The sequence below is a fragment of the Dendrobium catenatum genome, unplaced genomic scaffold (genome assembly GCF_001605985.2).
Source record: "Dendrobium catenatum unplaced genomic scaffold, ASM160598v2 fragScaff_scaffold_1278, whole genome shotgun sequence".
NCBI classification, from domain to species: Eukaryota; Viridiplantae; Streptophyta; class Magnoliopsida; order Asparagales; family Orchidaceae; genus Dendrobium; species Dendrobium catenatum.
This window is the reverse complement of record NW_021319740.1, coordinates 256,610-278,641: the sequence shown is the minus strand read 5'-3', so window position 1 is coordinate 278,641 and position 22,032 is coordinate 256,610. Positions and strand designations below refer to the sequence as shown.

The window sequence follows — 22,032 nt, the reverse complement described above, 5'->3', positions numbered from 1 at the left end:
GTCAACCCAAGCCTGAACCGGGTCAGGTTCGGGTTATAGTTTTCGACCCGTTTTAAAAATCGGGTCGGGTTCGGGTTGACCCAGAAACCCGAAAATGACCCAATTCGACCCACTGACTGAGCTGCCCCGCTGCGCTGACCGCCTGACACCTGCCCGGCCCCGTGTGACCGAGTTGCCCCGCTGACTCACCTGCCCCCCGCATGACCGCTGCCCGCTGTCGCTTTACGTCATTTTTATTAGCCTCGCGTCGCATCCTGCCGCGTGAATCTTGATCGCGTCGCATCCCCCGCGTGACCTGCTGCCGCTGGACGCCGGATGTCGCTGCTGCCGGACGCTTCTGCCGCGCTGAAGGCTCGCCGATGCTGCGAAGTTGCTCGCGGCCTTACCGTGTTCGCTGGTTGGGTCGGGTTGACCTGAACCCAAAGCGGATCGGGTTCGGATCCGGTAAAATAGACTTGTTTGAAAAACGGATCAGATTTGAATTGACTCAAATAGTACTGGATCATTTTTGAATTCGACCCAAACTCAAAGCGTGATCACACCCCTCGTCCAGATTTCACCGGACCGGTCTCAGCGCCGAGCGCCCTCGGTCCTTACCTGATCCCAGTAGTCCATAATGTAAGTAGTTCGTATCGCAGTGCAGACTGCCAACTCCGACGATCGGGAATGGCGCCACCGGTACCCAACCTGCCGAAGACTTCCTCTCCCTCTCAGCCCTCAGGGTAAGCCCTAACGCTCATCATCTACACAACGGCAATTATCCTTCATCCCTGTCTCTTCCATCTTCCTAAACTTTAACCCTTTTTCTCCTTCTAGGAAAAGCGAGGTCGCCGACCTGAAGCTCCAACTCCGGCAGCTTGCCGGCAGCATCGCCCCGGGCTCGGACGACTCCCGGCGGGAGATTTTCAAGAAGGTCATCTCGTTCATGACCGTCGGGATCGACGTCTCCGCTGCGTTCAGTGAGATGGTGATGTGCTCCGCCACATCGGACGTAGTCCTTAAGAAGATGTGCTACCTCTATGTCTGCAACTACGCCAGATCCAACCCTGATCTTGCCCTTCTCACCATCAACTTTCTCCAGAAGGATTGCCGGGACGATGATCCCATGATCCGTGGCCTTGCTCTGCGCAGCCTCTGCTCTCTTCGGGTTGCCAATCTTGTCGAGTACCTTGTCTCCCCGCTGACGACAGGGCTTAAAGACAGCAGTCCCTACGTGCGGATGGTCGCTGCCATTGGAGTCCTCAAGCTCTACCATATTTCCCCTTCTACATGCCTCGATTCAGATTTTCTAGCCATGCTAAAGGCCCTCATGCTCAATGACCCGGATGCACAGGTGAGGAAATGGAAACTGGAGTATGAGACTATGAGGAGAGGAGCTTGATTTTGGAGCACGTCATTGTCTTAGTTAATGTTTTGCTGATTGTCAACTGGCAGGTGGTTGCGAATTGCCTGTCCTCTCTGCAGGAGATATGGAGTTTGGAAGCTGGTAATTTAGAGGCAGTGTCCCGGGAGAGAGAGGCTTTACTAAGCAAGCAGGTTGTTTACTATCTCCTGAACAGGTCTGTAGTTTTTATGTTAGAACTCATTATTTTCTGGTTAAATTTTATCTTTTTAACTTTACAACATTGAATAAAGCAAAACTTTGGTGCTGGATTTAATGAATGCCAAGTTGCCTCTTGCCTCATTCAACTCGAAATCTACTGTATGATTTGCAATTAGGATTGATGTGCCTGTCATGGGAGAGAAAATAAAGAACTGGATATAGTAAGCTAATGCATGCACACTTATTTTTCACTATAATAAACTTTTAAATTTCAATTGGCACTTTTGCTTTAGCCAACCCATGACATCATTCATGTTTTACACCCCACAGAGACAAACTTCAGAATTCCCTATTATATGCGTATGCAGTGTGCCACTAAATATTTAGATTCATGATAGTGTTTTTACCATGAAGATATATTATAGGTGTGATTTTTGTACTACAATAGTTTAAAGAAAAGAATAATGAACACAAGGATTTTCGTTGATCTTGAAATAGCATTTGATCTAGAATTGTGAGAATTGATTTGATGGGTATTGAGGAGAAAATCCACGTGTTAAATATATGGAGTAATTAAAAATATGTATGATCGAAAACGTGTAATATTATAAGTAGTTGTGGTGTGATTATATAATTTCCAATAATCATCAGCCCTCATCTCAATTATTTGGGGTCAGAGTTATGAATTCTTATTTTTCATTTGTTTCTATTGAGTGTTATTTGAGGTATTAAATATATTCTTCACAAATCATTTTGAACAACTTCTATCCATGTAACATTATGTCTACTCCCTTTTTCTTCCTAACCCATTGATTCATAATTTTACAACTCATCTAGCTAGTTTTTTTTTTTTTACAAATCATTATATATGTCAAAACCGCTATAAATCACCAAAGTCTATTTTTAGTCAACTTATCGTCAATTGACATCACTCCAACATTTCCTCTCATTTAATCTTTTTTTAATTTATCTTTCTAATTTTATGAGATATCCATCTTTAACATTCTCATTTCTGCCATACTTAACCTAGATATCAATGGATTTTACACAACTCAACATTTGGATCCATATAACATCACCAACTTAATTGTGTTTTTATAGAATTTATTTTTAAGCCTCAATTATATCCTCTCATCATGCAAAACTCTTAAGCCAATTATCCATTTTAACTATCTATATTCTCATCGTTATCTCTATTCTTTATACAATAGATTTGAAATACTTAAACCAATCACACTTAAGTATAATCTTATGTTCTAATAATATTGAATGATAATTGTTAGCATCATACCACTAAAATTGCATATCATTTATTAAGTCTTTGTTCTATTAATTCTAATGCCTATATCTTTTAAAAATTTTCTTTATTTTTTCTATTTTTCATTGGTTCCTAAAATAATTAAAATTATATTATTATCAAAAAGCACACACCAAAGCTCCTTGTTTTGAATATCTTTTATCACTGTTTTTTAACCAATACAAAATGTTATAGACTTAATGCTAATCCTTGAAGTAAACCTACTGTAATTAAAAACTTTTGTATCACTCCACAACTCCTTTTAATATGAACTTGTTTTCTATTATACATATCTTTAATAATGACAACATATCTTTGACAAACATCTTTTTTGCTTTAAGTACACTAAATCAGTTTTTTAGGGTACTTGATCATATGACTTTTTTATATCAATAAGTATCTAATGAATATATCCTGTCTTTGTTCTTTTTGCTTCTCTGTTAATTGTCTTAACACAAAAATTATTTTTATAGTAGTTCTTAATAGCATGAAAACAAACTGGCTATCCAAAATTGTTGTAATTTTTCTAAGCTTATATTAAGTTATTCTCTCAAATAACTTTATTATATGAATCTTTAAGTTTTCGCCTTTTATAATTAGCATAATCTTGACTATCACTCTTGTTCTTAAAGATTGGGTGCCAATATTCTTCTCTTACAATTATTTGACATCATCTTAGCCTAAAACGTTCTATGAAAGTATCTACTAGCCAATCACTTCAATTTCCCAAATCTCAATAGATCACTTCAATATCACAAATCAATAGGTTTCTCACGTGGACATAAAATTTTATATTTCTTCATCCTTTTCAAAGCTAACTCATCTTAACTTTTTTAGATCAATTTATAATACACATTTTTTTCGACCTCTTTCAAAATAATTTTTTATCTTTAAAGCTCTCATTTAATAATTTCTCAAAGTAATTTATATTTTCTTGATTTCTTAATTTTTAACTAATATTTTCATTATCTTCACTTTTAACACATCTATCTTGATTAAAATTCTAAGATTGTTTATCTCATATCTTAGTTATTTTATATGATTTTTTCTTTTCTTAGCATCATGTTTATTATATAAATCATAAAAAATCATTGCTTTGCTTCAATCACAATACGTTTAAAGTCGATGATCTATATTATTGGTATCTTTTTGCTGCTCTTGCAATTTGTTTGATGATGTGGTGGATTCCTTTAGTTTTTCTATATGATGCATACATGATTTGACGCGTAGTGATTTAGGGACAAATTTATCTTGGCTCATTGAGCAAGTCCATGTACAATTGGATAATGATACTCTTCTGTTTCATGGAACTTTAAGGTTTAGGATTCTCTACATTCGTAGTTATGTTTGACTTCATTTCTTGTTATCTTCTATAGCTCTGCAATTATTATGTATATTTAATTTGTGAAAATTTGAACCGTTTAACATGGCACATTTATAGTGTTTGTAAAACTTTATAATCATATATTATATTTCAATGAAGCTTTAAAGCAGAAAGCTTGCCTTACACATAAAATGTTTGGTATTTTTTAATTTGATATATTAATTTCAATAACAATATTTTTTGACTAATTTTCTTAATTAAAGCTAAAATTATAATTTTGACCATCTATGTAATATGTATAATATTAAGGAAGGAGAAATTATGATTTATAGAATAGTTGAAGTAAGAGAAAAGTGATCTATTGATTTTGATGAAGTTCTATACATTAGAAGTGAAATAAAGAGAATCTTGGTTAGATATGAAGACATAGGAAAGATGGAAATACTACATTGAGAAATTACGTAGTGGGAGCTTTGAGATACAAAGTTATTTTTGAAGATAATAATGAATAGCATAATGAAATATATTATAGATTGAAACAACAAGTGAAGTGGAGTTATTTTTTAAAAAAGATTCATAAATGTTACACTTTAGGTCTATAACAAGAAATCTATTGAGAATTTGAGAGTTATATGGGATATTGTTGTTCTTATCAATGAAGCTATGGGAGAGTAGTAGAATAGTGGGTTAGAGGAATTATATCAATTTTGAAGAATTAATTATGTTTCACGTAGAAGTATTTACTATGTAAGCAAATTTTGTTGTTAAGGCAATTACTGAAGAAATATAAAACAAAGAAATTTTCTTTATATGTTTTTTATTATTTCTGAGAAATCATATAATTAACATGAGAATTGATTTGATGTATTTTAAAAGGTGAAAAAGTACATCAATGATGTGTTGGTGTTATTAAAAATATGTATGATGAAGTATTGCCTATTATAAAAAGTTGTCGAATGGCCTAAAATTTTTAAGTTATAATAGATTTTCAATAATGATCAATATTGAGCCTATATCTTTTAAAAATTAGTTATGAAGAGGCTTATAAGGATGTTTCAAAATAAGGTGCTTTGGTTTGTACTTTTTACATATAATATAATTGTGTGGAGTGAGCCTTCATTAAAATAAGTTAAACATTAGAAATGTTGAGGAAATTCTTAGAATATAAGGCCTTGGATTTAGTAAAACAACGACTTATCATATATTATGCAATTTTAGGTATGATACTAATAATTATCATTCAACAATATTAGAAGATAAAAGTGATATCGAAGTTTGATAGGTTTATGTACCTTTCATCTATTACATATAAGCAGGAAAATATAGATGAGGATATAATTTCTAGAGTTAAGACTTCATGGTTAAAACGAAGAAGTGTCTTAGAAGTTTTGTGTGATAATAGGATGTTATAGAGGCTTATAATAAGTTCAAGGGCTTATAAATAAAGTTTGTAAAAGATAAATTAGGCCAATGATGCTATTGGATTTAATTGTTTGATTGTAAATCATTGATGTATATATTGTTTGTGATAGAAATAAAAATAGTAAAATAGATATATGGCAAAATAAGAAATAATAAATTAATGAATGATTTATTTATAATAAATGTTGGAATGATTTATTGGAAATAGACTTAGTTTTGACATGTACAATGAAGGCTAGAAAATATGTTTGTTAGACAACTTTATAAAATTAGCATAAAAATTTATGAATAAAAAATATTAAACCTAAGATTACATAGATAGAAGTTGTTCAAAATAATTTGTGAATGATATGCTTAACACTCAGAAAATTTAATATGAATGAATAAAAAATATGGATTCATGACACTGAGCCCAAATGGTTGGGATAAAGCTAATGATGATGATCTCAAACAAATAGACTTGAACCCCCACCCCATAAACTAATTTATTTGCCCTACCATGTTATGTGGTTACATTTTTCTTTCTATTAATAAGCTTTTTTGCTTTTTCTTTTTCAAATTTATATTTGTAAATTTGGAATGTGCCTTCACATATACCATTTTATGTATGCAGGATCAAGGAGTTCAATGAGTGGGCACAATGCTTGATACTTGAATTAGCCTCTAAGTACATACCATCTGATAGCAATGAGATATTTGACATAATGAACCTTCTGGAGGATAGACTTCAACATGCTAATAGTGCAGTTGTCTTGGCCACAATCAAAGTGTTTTTGTATCTAACGATGTCCATGACAGATGTTCATCAACAGGTGCCTATGCTCGCATATTAGCTTCAGGACATATTAGCATGAACTGGTTTTGTTATCAAAGCAGGTTCAAGTACCGAACTGATTACTTATCCTGATAATTTGAACTATTAATTTTGATTTAAAATTTTTTCAAAATTTTCAAAGAAAATGTGCATGTTCTATGCTTGAGGTAAATGAATGAAGGCTATATCAAATTTAATATTTCTTGATCCAAGAGGCCTTAAGAAATTTAAGATTTCTTTAGTGTTTTTGTATCTAACGTATCATCCACTTTTTGTTATGTTGTTATCTATCATATCAATGACTTGGGAAGATTGAGTTATATTCTTTTTAGATTCCATTTCAATTCTTATTTTTGTTCATCTATCTCCGCAATATTAAAAATAAAATCTCCATTTCTGCCCTATTGATCTTTCGATGAATTTTAACCATAATTTCGTATGAGGGCATAGTTCCCACTTCCCATCCGATAAGGAAATTGAAGATTTTATTCACCATGGTTAAAACTAGAACCGTAATTCAAAATCATGCTAAGGATGAAGAGTTGAAAACAACATAAGGAAAAATTCAAGAGCAATGCACTAAGAGTTTGAAATGTGAGATTGTTAAATTAGAGAAGCCTATGTCCAATCTTGTTGAACTGATAGCTATTTGAAGGCATTGTTACCTTAAAGAAAAAGGTTGTTCCTACCACTACTATTTTTCACTTCTTTTGGCTTTGCCAAATAGTTACATAACCTTGGGATTTTTATGAATCCTTATTTGCTATTAATAACATACTCTAGTTGTTATTTCTTTTATATATTAGGTCATTGTCTTGAAAAGATTGAGTTATATTTCCTCTAGATTATAATTCAATTATTAATTGTGTGGTCTTTAACTCCGCTATATCAAAAGCTCAAAAAATTGTTTGTGGCCATGTTCATTGACGAGATTTAACATTGATTGTCCTTAGTGAATTTGGATCATAAATTGATATCAAAGCTGTGCTAGAAAGGTAGAAGAGTTGTCAGCAACTGAAGGTGAAACCATGAACTAAATACTAAGAGTTTGACATATAAGTTTGTTAAATTAGAGAACTTTAATGGCTATCTTGAAGACATTGGTCGCTCAAAAGTGCAAGGTTTTTCCTACCACTAGCCGTGGTAAGGTTTTGAGGATGCCTGAGGAAGATAATGAGGAATGATTGGCATAGAGGATGAGAATGGCCATAATCAATTAAGGCATCTACATCTCTTTAGACCACAATTTGATTTTGATTTATGCACATCATAATGCCAAATCAAAAGCCTATGAAGTCTCTTGTGGTTCCATTCATCATGGAGATTGAACATTAATCTAAGTAATTGTGATATCAAAAGCTTAAGGCACCTACCTCTCTATTAGTTTAAGATCTTTAATTTAGCAAAATTTGATACAGTAATTCCAGTTTTATTTGCCATAATACGGTTAGTTGCAATCTTCACTGTTTAAGTTTTAACCGTGCCTCTATAACCAAATTTTTTCCTATGGCCTCAATGTTACATTATTTAGAGTTAATAACATCTTGCAATCCGTTGTAAGGATTTATACAAACTTTTGATTGATTTTATGCGGAAATCATAATCTATCTTCTTTATTAGAAACAAAAGAGTCAACAACAATTATGACAATAAATGATCGCCAAATAGCACTGATCTCCCTTTTTTTGAAATCTTAGCCTAAAAAAATAGAACTATTTCATAGAAACAAACTTCTTTCTGTATTTGTTTTAAATATTGGTCTATAACTTATATTCACTGTCCAAAAAACTTCGCCATATGAAGTAACATTGCCTTTGAACATTCTGAGATGTCCTATCTAGGATTACATGGTTGCAATTTAAAGATTTATTGAATGTTTAGTTGTAGCCCATTAACTACAGAGGTGATAAATGGCTTTAGTGGCAATAACTGAGCCAAAGATATGAGCAGCTTATGTAATAGTACTCTATAGATTTATGTAGTTAAGCTTTTGCTTTGGATTACTTTTTATTGGAGAGTGATATTTTTTCCATTGAATTGAGGTTAGCTCCGAATCCCTTGCAATTGAAGGATGAAATAAGCTCAAATTTGGAACAAAAGATAAGAAATACCAAACTAAATGGAAAATTAAGGGCAAAGAAATGGATATGAAAAAAAAATCAATATAATGCCTTATCATACTGCAAATTTAAGGGGCATAATAATTAAAATTTCTTGAAACATATGTAAATTTCGTAACAAGAATAATGTGAGAAAGTTGGAAACAGTTGACTACTGTTGCTTAGTGGATCATGGACATTAATGGAATATATCAAGTGGACCCACCCCTAGATCATACTAAGGACACAAAGTGTAGAAGACGAACAAGCCAAAGATTTCTTTAGCCTAACCGTATAGGCCCATATGACTATAGTCTTAGTGATCTTTGACCCCGGGAGATACTAGAATGTTTTTGGCTTTTTGCAACTTGAAAATGGTTGGAAGTTGATGGAGATCATTTGAATATAGGATATGCCATTCGCATTGATCATTTGCTTCTTGTGCACACAATCAAAGAAAATGTGAGTATGCTCGGAGGAGTATTTTTGCTAATAAGTCTATTTAACACTTAAGTTAGTACGTGGGATTGCAAACATATGAAATGCGGTCACAGCTAAATCTTTCCTAAGGGAATTAAGAGAATTGAAATGATTTTCAAAGGTTTTAGAATTTATCTATGTTTCCCAAAGGAGTATTTATATATTTTAGGGCGAAGGCTAGTCTGACACTTTTGTAAGGTTGGTTGGCAGATGGAGGAAACATTTTATCTTTGATGTCCATGTTAGATGGAAATTTTTTTGTTAACTGGTATTTTTATCCTTTGGTCAAAGAAGGATTAAGTAGTGAGGTACCTTATTTTTGAGATTGGAGTTATATCACTTTGCCCCTAGTGGTGACTTATGGATGGATGAGGCCTTGGAGCTTTGAGATCCATGTGGTTGATAATTGTAATTGGGTCATAGGATTACTGCTGAGATTGGTGTTGGTTGCAATTTGAGTTGGATTGTTAGATCTTTTGGTTTATGTATAGGATCTATGCTTGATTTTATGACATTAATGAAATGGCCTTCATGCATCTTGAAGTGATCCAATGGCCAAGATTTAAAAGTACCTTTCTTTTACCCTCGTTCCATGCGGATTATAATTGCATGAATCTTTGCACAATTGTCTAGATGACTATGAGTAATTGATTTATCTATTTTTGTAGGGACTTATCAATTTCCCTCTTGCTGACACAATTTTCATGTTGACTCAACTTAAACCAAGTCGAATCAAACCCGATCAGGTTCGAGTGAACCCGATCAACTCAATTGAGCCTTATCGAACCCAATTTGACTCAAATCGGCGTTGATTCAAGTCTGATTTTTTCTAATTAACTCGATCGAGCCAATTTGAACGCAAATCGATTCAAATTGAGTTCGATTCGAGTCAAATTCAACTTAATCAACCCAATTGATTCAAAATCAAGCTCAATTTGACTTTCCAAATCAACCCAATTGTCCAGCAGCTTTGATCTTCTTGATTTTCTTTCTCTGTTAGTGCTTCTTCTCGTCAAATCCCGCAGCAGGAGGTTGAGCTCAGAAAAATCTTTTCTAATCCACGAAATTGCATAGGCAGCTCATTCGGTTTTCTCGTGCGTGCTTCCCTTCCATTGGGTCCTCTCAAATTTCATTTCATGGGGTGTTTCCTTTTAGTCAAGAGAGCAGGGTGGCCATTCGGTCTTCTTCCTTCCTGCGTGCTTTGAAATAACAAAAAAGAAAGCAAGGGAGGTCAGGCTGGGGTGCTCATGCGTGCGTGCTTCTTTGCTTCTTGCATGAGTCACAAACCGAGAGGGGAAAGGGGGAGCCAAGTAGCTCTTCTATGCTTCGTTCGTTTGGAGGAGTCGAGGTAACGGAGGGAGCAGAGCTGGGCGAGTGGTTTTACTTACGTGTGTGCAACCTTTCCTAAGGGAGTCCAATCGAGCATCAAGGCTCTTTTTGCGTGCGACTGCGATCGATCATGCATTTATGGTGTTTGAGCAGAGCAGAGGCCTTATATGTGCTTGCTGAAGACGAAACCAGAAAGGATCGGATAAGGCTTCTCGTGCGCGTGATCTGGATCGAGGAAGAGAGAAAAGGGGTTGAGGCTTTGGAGGGTTTTTCTTGCATTCACCTAAGGAGAAATTAGAAGAGTGTTATAGCTGCTGCCTTGTTTCTTCTTCCTACATCTCTCAAAAGTCCAGTTGGAAGCTCTTTGCTGCTATTGTTAGTCATTTCAACCCTTCAAAATCATTGATTAGGGCCTGTTGTGTCTTTCTTCCTCTTTAATCAGCAGAAAGCAAGAAGCTCATCCTCTTCTTCTTCTTCCAGCAACTCCGGCAAGCTCGTGATAGTGAATGCAACTTTCAGAGCAGTTTGGACAACAGCTCACTCCATCCCTCCATTTTATCGCTTTTGCAAGGTGAGAGGATATCGGCTTGCACCATGACTTGCTCCAGTGAGGTATGCTGATGCATGACATAAATGCAAAAATGATTTGATTAAGGAATTTGCACGCTTTCACGTAAGAGCAATAAGAATTAAAATATTAGCCGCTTATCGAAAATAGAAAACAAGAAAGGGTTGCCTTAGCTTAGGCCAAGTCACACAATAATAGTTAGGATCACAAAACAATTAGAAAATTCAACATAAACAAATATAGAGGATTTCCAATAACATCCCTAGCTTAACAACGAGATTAGATGCATAAAAGTCCGTCACTCATTCCCTACGTTTACTAAGCTTTGGCAGAGAACAATTATCATGATCTTCATGGATCAAAATATAACCACAATTGAGAAGTAAAGTAAGAAAATAAGAGAGTTGGAGGGAGAGTTTCCCTAAAGAGAGAAGTTATACGAAGCTCCAGTGGTCTTTTGAGGGCTTGAGAGGAAGTGGACAGTAAGTGGTGGCTTCTTGGGGGCTGGACAGCAACAAATTCAGGCTTGAACCCTTTGGACAGCAAGCAGGAAATCTAGGACAGCAATGGGGGAGGTGCAAAATTCTCTGGACAGCAACTTCAACAGCTTGGACATCAGCTTTCGCCTGCGGGAAACTTTGGACAGCAGGTTTGCAAGCTCCGGAATTATGGCCAGCACTTGATCTCGCTCGGGACTGCAACTAGGAGCGTCCGGACAGCATCTATGCCAAATCTGGACAGCTGTTTTAGCAATGGGAAATTCTTGACGGCACACAAAATTTGTCCAGAAATCTGGACAACAACTTGGACAAGAAAAACTCAGTATTCCGGCTCTCTAGATGCAAGGAAACTAGAGGAATATTGTGGGGAATTCTGTGCCCAGCAGTGGAGGGGAATCTAAAAGTAATTTCCTAGCCTAGGGAGCATGTCAAATAAGTTACAAACTAATTTGGAGAGAAAGGGGAAGGGGTCAGTTGGTTATGGGAGCATTAATGGATTGATTGGAGGCTTAATTGGGGACATTAATTAGATAGGAGAGAGGGAGGGGGCCGGCCTTGCAAGGGGGGTTGATTGGGGAATTTTGGAATCCTTTCCAAACATAAGACTTTAATTAAGGAAAAGGAATTAAGGGGAATCTCCGATTAAATTCATATTTGAAGAGATTTAGAAAGTGTCCAAATTAGATTAATCTTATTTTTGGAAAGGATTCAAATTCAAATAAATTTGAATGTGAAATTTGAAATCTTTCTAAATTTAAGTTGATATAAATTTGGTAAGTCTTCAATTCTTTTCTTAGAAGAGATTTGGAAAAAAAGGAATGAGTGAGGGTAAGTAGGGCTAACGGGATCAAGAGGGGAAGAGGGGCTTGGGGAAAGAAATCAAAGCCTACTTAATTTGGCATACTAAATTAGGAAGGATGAATCTCATTCCAATCTAATTTAAAATTCAAATAGGATTGATTTTGAAAATTTTCCTAAAATAGAACTTCGTATTTTAGGAAACTAATTCAAATTCAAATTGATTTAAATGTGAATTAAATGGATTGCCTAAAATATAAAGATTAAATTAGGAAAGGCTTTGATTGCATGCTTTGATTGAGGGACTTAAGGGGGGAGGTGATATGACCGATGGCTAGGGTTAGGTTGAGGATGTTTTGGTGGTGTGGAGGTGGGGAAGGGGAGGCCGATTGGTCTTTGGAATGGTGGTGGGATTTTCGGTGGGAGAGGGAGGAAGGGGAAGGGGCTTGGAGCTTGTGGTGGCCGACGGCTATGGGGGTTGGAAACCCTAGGGCGAAGGCTAGGAAGAGAGGGGGAAAGAGGGAATGAAAAGATAGAAAGAAAGAGCCACGAACCTGGACGCTTTCAAGGTTGGTGAGTGATCTGATTCCCTCTCCTAGGGTTTTTCTTCTCCAAGAACTCCTAAGCTCTCACAAGAACTCAATTTGCTGAAATTTTTCATATATTCATTCATTAACTTGAAAAGAAACTTAAGGGGCTTATAAATAGCCTCAAACAATGAAACGAAACTAAAAGAAAATATTGCCCCTACGGCTTATATGTGACAAGACCCTTAATGGTAAAATGAGAAATGCTAATAAAATAAATACATAATAAAAATAAATAAAATAAATACATATGATGAATCAAAAATAGATCCGCGCGATCGTGGCCGTAGATCGTCGGCCACGTCTCTGATATACTTTCCATGATCTGATGTCCCCATTATTCTCCCGGGGTGGGAAGAAGCTCGACTCCGTCAAGTAAGCGTTCTGGGTGCTCTCATAAATCTCCAATGCGTCGGGGTCAATCTGTTGTAGCTCCTCGCGGTCCAACCAAGTATCTTCTAACTCAGGTTTACTTCTCCACCTGATCAAATACCTTCTTCGTCCACCTTCTCTTGTGGAAATGATATCATCACTCAGAATCATGTCAACTTTCTCCGCCATCGGTATTTTGGGAATGTTTGGAAGTGGAGGTAGGCTTGGATTCTCACAGGGTGGGGTCACAAAAGGCTACCTTTTAAGTGAATTTTGTGGGTTAAAATTTGGGCCTTCATATGCTACTAGATCTTCTATGTTAAAAGAGGGATTGATATTGAATTCTGCAGACAGATCCACTATATAAGCATTATTATTGATTTTCTTAATTATTTACAATGGTCCCGCACTCTTAGCGTGTAACTTCTTAACTATTCCTTGCAGGAACCGTTCCGTACGAATTTGCATCATCATTGAGTCACTAACCTCAAAAGTTTTAAATTTTCATTTAAGGTGAGCATAAAGTTTATAATCATTATTGCTTTTTTGATCTGGCATGAAAGTTCTTTATGAAGTTCATGTATATGTGATGCAAATGAGGATGCAAACTTAGAAATCCTATACCTAGAATGCATGGATATGAGATCTAAAGACTGTCTAGGTTTGAACCCATAAACAATTTCAACGGGACTTAAGCCAGTGGTATGGTTCACAGAATTATTGCAGGAGAATTCAGCTATGGGAGTTTTGGTAAGGAGGCTCCAGGGACAAGATCTATAACATGCTGGATGTCTCTAAGTGGAGGTAATTGATCAGAAAGATCATCGGAGAAGACATCAAAAAACTTACTAAGTATGGGCTTGACCTCTTGAGGGACTGGTTCGTCAGACTCAGTGGAAGTCTCACGACCGACTAAGGCCTACAGGGGTGTGCTTTGGCTATCTCAAAATCCAGAATCTTGGCAGTTATCAGGTTCAGTCCCTTATTGGATTTGACAGGGTTGGATTTAAGATCATCCTTAACCCAAGGTTGTGATGGCAAAAGCTTTATCTTTTGGCCCACATGTTCAAACACGCAGGTGTTTGAATGCTCATAGATGTGGACATCATTGTCAAATAGCCAGGGACGGTCTAGAAGGATTTGTCCAACATCCATAATCAACACATCGCACCAAACATTTTCCTTATAGTCAGCGAAGGAGATAGGTAAGAAGCTTCGTTCCTTTACCTCCAAGGTAGTGGAGTTGACCCAAGCTACCTTATAGGAGTTGGGGTGAGGAATGGCAGACAGGCCAAGCTTAGACACCATGTTGGAGGAGACAACATTAATGCAGCTGCCACTATCCACGACGACTTTACAGTTCTTATCCTTTATTTTGGTGTAGGTGTGACAGATTGCAGTCTTACGTTAGTCATCAGGGGCTACAGGTTGTGACCGTGCACATCTCACCACGTTGATGGGAGAGGTGTCAACTTTTTGAATGTAATGGATGACAGCAGTGTCGTCATCCTCCTCAAAGAATTCACCATCGTCTTCCACTTGGTGAATTTGGTCGACTTTGGGTTCGAATTCTTCCTTAGTGATCTCTTCGATAATCGTGACTTTGTAGGGAATAGAGCATTGAGAAGCGATATGCCTATACCCCTGGCATCTAAAGTACTTGGTCCCGGGGTTGGACTAAGGGGGATCCGGAGTGGGAGGCTTACTTCTAAAATCAAGACGGGGTGTGGGAGGACTAGAAGGTGGTTGGGCAGTGGAGGTGTGAGGAGTGGAACTATCGGACGGTCTGTAGGAAGGCCTAGAGTCTTGGTGTCGACTAGGGTGTTGGGAACGGGTTTCCACCAGGTCTAACACTAAGCTATAGGCATTTTCAAGGGTAGTAACGTTCCGAGCAAATAGTTCATTGCGAAGATCCTCACGCAACCCGGTACGAAATATGGACATAATTTGCACGGGGGTAGTAGAGGTCTCCCCTTTACAACGAATCAGATAGTCATCAAACGACGCGATGTAATCTTTGACCGGTTTGTTGACTTGATTCAACATATTCCACCTATCCAAGAGCCTGGGGAAGTACGAAGGAGACAAGTACTTATGCTTGAGCTCACACTTCATCGACGACCAATCAGTGATGGGATACTCGTTTCAGGACTCTCTAAGGCTCTCTAAGTTTGACTAAAATTGACTAGCCTGTGAGTTTCATCTCAGCAAATTTAACTTTTCTAGCCTCATAGATGTTGTTCCATTTAAAGAAATTATCCATACCCTTAATCCAATCTAGAAAGAGCTGAGGATCGAGGGTACCATCAAAGACTGGGGCATCGATCTTGATATTTTTCATCATTGAAATATCCTGGTCAAGGTTATGATCATATCCATAGTAGGGAGCTCGATAAGGGGCACGAGGTGGTCCCTCATCCGGAAATGTGTCGTCCTCGTACATGAAAGGAGTTCTAGACAGAGTGTAAGGAATAGTGGTTCCTACCTCGATCTAGGGTATCAAATCGATCAATGGTACTTCTAAGGAGTTCAGCAATGTCAGCTTGGTTTTTCTTGATTTGCTGGCTAATGGTGTTCATTTGACTTACCAACAGATCTAGAGTCTGGTGAAGTTGTTCAGGCTCCACCTTAATGTCTGGGGCGACTCAAAACTATGCAGAAGTAAAAGAAAATAATATGCAAACAAACAAAATGTACATAATACGATTTAGATGCTAAACATGTAAGAAATTTTTCCTAATATGCACATAAATGCAACCATGCTCTGATATCAGATGATGCAGGTCATAAATGCAAAAATGATTTGATTAAAGAATTTGCACGCTTTCAAGTAAGAGCAATAAGAATTAAAATGTTAGCTGCTTATCGAAAATAGAAAACAAGAAAGAGGTGCCTTAGCTTAGGTCAAGCCATACAATAATAGCTTGGATCACAAAACAATGAGAAAATTCAACATAAGCAAATATAGATGATTTCCAATATCCCTAGCTTAACAACAAGATTAGATGCATAGAAGTCCCTCACTCATTCCCTACGTTTACTAAGCTTTGGCGGAGAACAATTAGCATGTTCTTTATGGATCAAAATATAACCACAATTGAGAAGTAAACTAGGAAGATAAGAGAGTTGGAGGGAGAGTTTACCCAAAGAGAGAAGTTATACGAAGCTCCGGTGGTGGTTCGAGGGCTTGAGAGGAAGTGGACAGCAAGTGGTGGCTAGCTTCTTGGGGCTGGACAACAACAAATTCAGGCTTGAACCCTTTGGACAACAAGCAGAAAATCTGGGACAGCAATGGGGAGGTGCAAAATTCTCTGGACAGCAACTTCAACAGCTTGGACAGCAGCTTTGGCCTGCGGGAAACTCTGGACAGCAGGTTCACAAGCTCTGGAATTCTAGCCAAGACTTGATTTCCTTCGAGACAGCAACTAGGAGCGTCCGGATAGCATCTACTCCAAATCTGGACAGGTGTTTTGGCAATGGGAACTTCTGGACAGCACACAAAATCTTTCCAGAAATCTGGACAGCAACTTGGACAAGGAAAATTCAGAATTTCGGCTCTCTAGATGCAAGGAAACTAGAGGAATATTGTGGGGAATTCTGTGCCCAGCAGTGGAGGAGAATCTGGAATTAATTTTCTTGCCTAGGGAGCATGCCAATAAGTCAAAAACTAATTTGGAAAGAAAGGGGAAGGGGCCAGCTGGTTATGAGAACATTAATGGGTTGATTGGAGGCTTAATTGGGGGCATCAATTAGATAAGAGAGAGAGGGAGGGGGCCGGCCATGTCAGTGGGGTCGATTGGGGAATTTTGGAATCCTTTCCAAACATAAGACTTTAATTAAGGAAAGGGAATTAAAAGGAATTTCCAATTAAATTTAGATTTGAAGAGATTTGGAAAGTGTCCAAATTAGATTAATTTTATTTTAGGAAAGGATTCAAATTCAAATAATTTTGAATTTGAAATCTTTCCGAATTTAAGATGATCTAAATTTGGTAAGTCTTCAATTATTTCCTTAGAGGAGATTTTGAAAGAAAGGAAGGAGTGAGGGTCAGTAGGGCCGGAGGGATCAAGATGGGGAGAGGGGCTTGGGGAAAGAAATCAAAACCTACTTGATTTGGCATACTAAATTAGGAAGGATGAATCTAATTCCAATCCAATTTAAAATTCAAATAGGATTGATTTTGAAAACTTTTCTAAAATAGAACTTCGTATTTTAGGAAACTAATTAAAATTCAAATTGATTTAAATAGGAATTAAATGGATTGCCTAAAATATAAAGGTTAAATTCGGAAAGGCTTTGATTGCATAATTTGATTGAGGGGACTCAAGGGGGAAGGTGATATGATCGGCGGCTAGGGTTAGGATGAGGATGGTTTGGTGGTGTGGAGGTGGGGAAGGGGAGGCCGATTAGTCTTTGGAATGGTGGTTGGATTTTCGGTGGGAGAGGGAGGAAGGGGAAGGGGTTTGGAGCTTGTGGTGGCCGGCGACTATGAGGATTGGAAACCCTAGGCCGGTGGCTAGGAAGAGAGGGGGAAAGAGGGAAAGAAAAGATAGGAAGAAAGTGCCACGAACTCGGACGTTTCCAAGGTTGATGGGTGATCCGATTCCCTCTCCTAGGATTTTTCCTCTCCAAGAACTCCTAAGCTCTCACAAGAACTCAATTTGTTGAAATTTTTCATATATTCTTTCATTAACTTGAAAAGAAACATAAGTGGCTTATAAATATCCTCAAACAATGAAAAGAAACTAAAAGACAACATTGCCCCTAGGACTTACATGTGACAAGACCCTTAAGGGTAAAACAGGAAATGCTAATAAAACATATACATAATGCAAATAAATAAAACAAATACATATGATGAATCAAAAATAGATCGACACGATTGTGGCTGTAGATCGTCGGCCACATCTCTGATATGCTTTCCATGATCTGATGTCCCCATCATATGCCCATAAAAAACTTAGCAAAATTCCTAGGTCTCTAAGCCATGGATGTGGTCGACGCTCCCCTAGCCTTAGGATCCTAGGAAACACTTACATTTTTATTTCTAAACCCCAAAATAAATCCTATGTTGTTGTCCTCTCCACAAAATGGGATTTCCACTTATTTTCTCTCATGTGAGAGCTCGAGGAGGATGCCGATATGCGCGGGGTTGTTAGATCGGTGTTCAACAACCTCCAAATGCTTGAAAACATCATTCATATTGTGTCCAATTTGTCATCTACAGTCATGCCCTAGGGTAGATGCTATCATTTGTCCCCAAATTCAATGATGGTGCGTAGGCTTTGGACTGCCGCTAGTTGTATGCATTTCTCACTTAAATGTATTGTCATGACAAAATTGACACACCAATTTTGAATAGCTTGCATGTATTGAAAACATGATAGTCTCTAGAGTTTTGCTTAATTCCTATATTAAATTTAATTGATTTAACTCTCAAGTCATTGTGCGACATCCCATAGACCTTCAAAGGTCTATGTAGCAAGTATCACAATATAAATAATCAATTAAGTTAACATTTTTTGCATCATAAAAAAACTTGGAGTATAAGATGACAATCTTAAATTAACTAAATGATGTGTAATCTAAGCATATGAGAAAGCTCATAAACTTGCAACTCATTCAAATTGCATGTACTTTTCTTTCAAGCATAGATCATGACAAAAATGATTTTCAAGCATAGGAATGTGCATATGTTGAAGTTTATGAATTTTCTTGAAGTTTTGTAAGTGCTTGAGAATGTTTAATCAACTTGAAAAGTCACTAAATTATTGTGAGGCTTCTCATCGGCCTTTTAGGGTCTATGTTGCAAGTCTCATGAATGGAATTGTTGATTAAGTTTATGTACAACATTTTGCGAAGTAAAATACTTTATTGCACTCAATTGCCAAAATTTCAAAAAATGCAAATCACCTACACACACTTCTAGGCTCCTTAGATCATATCAGTTTATTTTAAAATGTCTTAGAAGTTGTAGGAATCAACCTCTCCTATTAAAAGGAGTCCAAAACACTAAAAAATAAAATAAGATGCTTTCTTTCAAATACCTTCCTCCCTCGCATGATATTTGGAGCCCCCTCAAGGCTTCACATATTTTATTGCATGAATCTTAGCATCCTCTAGGAGCTACCATCAACCTTAGATAAATCCTAGCATTGTTCTAAATCAAATTGAACAAAACTAAGCTTGACTTGGTTTATCATTTACTCCTTTGCTTGGTGTTCTTTGTTCTTTTAAACTCACACAAAGATTTCTAAATGACCTCTAAAGAGTTCAAGAGAGCATTAGGAACTTTTAGGACCAAATTCTATGTTCTTTTACCTCTTTGTTGAGACAAAATCAACAAAGATCATATCACCCTTTTACATTTGCCTAAACCAAGTTAGATAGATGATCATGCATCATTAAATATCAAATTCAATGATTGCTTATTAACTTGTAGTCTCAAAATTATAAGTCTTTTATCTTTTCTACGGACCCCAAAGTTCTTAAAAAACTCTTACCTTATCTTAAAAGATATAGGTCTTCTCTTTTTCTCCTCAACCTCAAAGTTGTAGGAGATTCATATCCAACCAATTCATTTGTTGAGTCAATATCAACAAGTAACTTCATTTTAAATATAAAAATCTAAATCCTATCTCTCTTTCATTCTCCTAACCCAAGTTAGGCGAATGAGTTTCTCTCTTTGGACACTCAAAAGTTCAAAGAGCTTCTTATGATTTGTAGTCCAAAGCTATACATTATTCAATCTCTATGCTTACAAAAGTTGTAGAGATTTCTCATTCCTCCTTTAGCTCACAAGCTATAGGGATCTTCCAACTTGTTTGCCTCAAAGCTATGAATTTTATTCTTTTCTTCTTAGCTCCAAAGCTAAGGAGAACTCTCCAACCCTTAGCACAAAAGCTATAGTTTGAATATCTTTTTTTCTTTTTCTTTAGCCTCAAAGCTGAAGAAAACTCTCATTCCTTTAGCCTAAAAGTTATAGGATTTATTCTACCTTTAGCTCCAAAGCTTTGGGTATTTCACTATGTTCATTTACTTGATCTCCAATCAAGTGAATAATTTTTAGTTATAGGCCCCTAAGCCTTTCCTCTTCTATTGGAGCCAAATTCAATAGGAGCTTCTTCCTCTTTGGCCTCAAAGCCAATGTCTATCTATTTGACCCAAATCAAAAGGATAATCCCTCTCCTTAGACCCAATCTTTAAGTAGCCTTTCACTTAACCAAAACAAGTGATTTTTTGCTCTTATGACATTTAAACATAACCCTTACATGTTCTTTAGTAGCATCTTTCTGTTGAAACTCACCTTATCCAATTAGTTGAATTTCACAGTCCTAAGCCAAATTCTTAAGCATGTTTACCTTATCCTATTAAGTGGATATTTTTCTCTTATCAAAATATTAAGAGAACCTTAAAAATATCTAAAAATCGCTTAGATTCCTCTTGATATAATGATGAATTATTTCACCCCAAAAAGTAGAATGCCTACATCATTAGATCTTAGGATTCCAAAAGTAACAAACTTGCCTCAAAGAAAGCAGTGGCTACTCTATAGGTTATTCATAACCCTTCTAAATATGAAATAATTAAAAATTAAATAAAAATTTTAAGTCACAAATAACTAAAGTGAACCACCCCTTTGATTAAAATTAAACATATATATTCCACAATATAATAAGACACCAATTGTAGTGTGACATGCCTCACAGCCGTCACGCACTTAGGTGCATAGTCCCCAAACATACTAGGATTAAGATTTTTCTTTTATGTGCATGTGTTTGATGTATGTGGTGTGATGCCTATTGGATTATCTACATTGTGCGCACTTGTCCTTAAGTGGTTAGGATAGAGAAATATATTGTTTTTCAGCATGTGGTCATGTTTAAGAGGAGGTAATTAAATTATAAAAATGCTTGCTTATAGTTGCTGTTTAAAACCCCCAAAGAGACATGACCAATATGGTAGAAAAAAGGACTTGACACTACTAGTGCCAGACAATTCTGGAATATTTCTTTTTTCCATATAAACTCCTTCCTAATCCTCTTCTATTTTGTAGATTTGAATCTTTTTATTTTTAAAATGTATTTGTTAGACTTAGGAAGTAATGTAAGCCAGTGGGATACAGTTACACGAGAGATGAACCAGAAGGATGAATCCTCTTAGGTGAAGCCTTGGATGCATCTAGAAGCTGAAGCTTGAAGACCTTACAGGTTTAGTTTGTAAAAAATTTATTGGGTTGTATAATTAATGACAATTAAGCTGTCAAGTATAATTGTAATAATTGGATTCTACAATTTACTTTGATTGTTTATTGAGTGCGCATTATAAATGTATGTTCTTTTCTAGGTTTCTTTACTTGCTTTGAGTAGGAGTGGCTTGGACTTTATTATGAGGCAGGCTCAAGACAAAACTAATTTTTTTGTAAACAATCTTTAATGAATCATAGGATAACCATTTTTCTAAATAAAAGAGAATTGCATGGCTCACTCTAAGGAGCCAAATTTTTTAAATTAAGATGATTATGTATGGCCAGTGCATCACATATAAAAAGCTCTCACTTAAGGACATATAATAAAAATCTGCTTTCAGTGAGTCAGCATATTCATACCCACATTGTTAGGCATCTTGGCCTAAAAGCTAAGTTGTAAGTCTTATATTCTAAACCAAAAGAATCTTCCTAATCTTCATATGGATTGAGACCAGACTTTATAATTTTAAAAGCATTTAGGTTGATTTAGCTGGTAGCCCTTTTCAAGCATGGTTGTAAATCCAGAGGTTAGACTAACTTATGTCTCATATGAGGTGTAGATTTGTGTAAGTCTCTTGTACTTTATTAGATTTAAGTTCGAGGCACTATCCCTTAGTAGTTCTTACCTTAGCTCTAGGATCCGAGATTGTT

At 36.5% G+C, this 22,032-nt stretch overlaps 1 protein-coding gene across 1 annotated transcript in view; it reads left to right on the top strand.

Moving 5' to 3' along the window:
* Positions 1-543: 543 nt before the first annotated feature.
* LOC110093586 (beta-adaptin-like protein A) overlaps positions 544-22,032 on the top strand; it is an 87,395-nt gene continuing 65,906 nt past the window's right edge. Inside the window, exons 1-4 of the mRNA XM_020818517.2 lie at positions 544-722; positions 817-1,333; positions 1,435-1,559; positions 6,200-6,398. Coding sequence (XP_020674176.1) covers positions 667-722; positions 817-1,333; positions 1,435-1,559; positions 6,200-6,398 — 897 coding nt within the window. The 5' untranslated portion in view covers positions 544-666. The remainder of the gene's footprint in view (positions 723-816; positions 1,334-1,434; positions 1,560-6,199; positions 6,399-22,032) is intronic.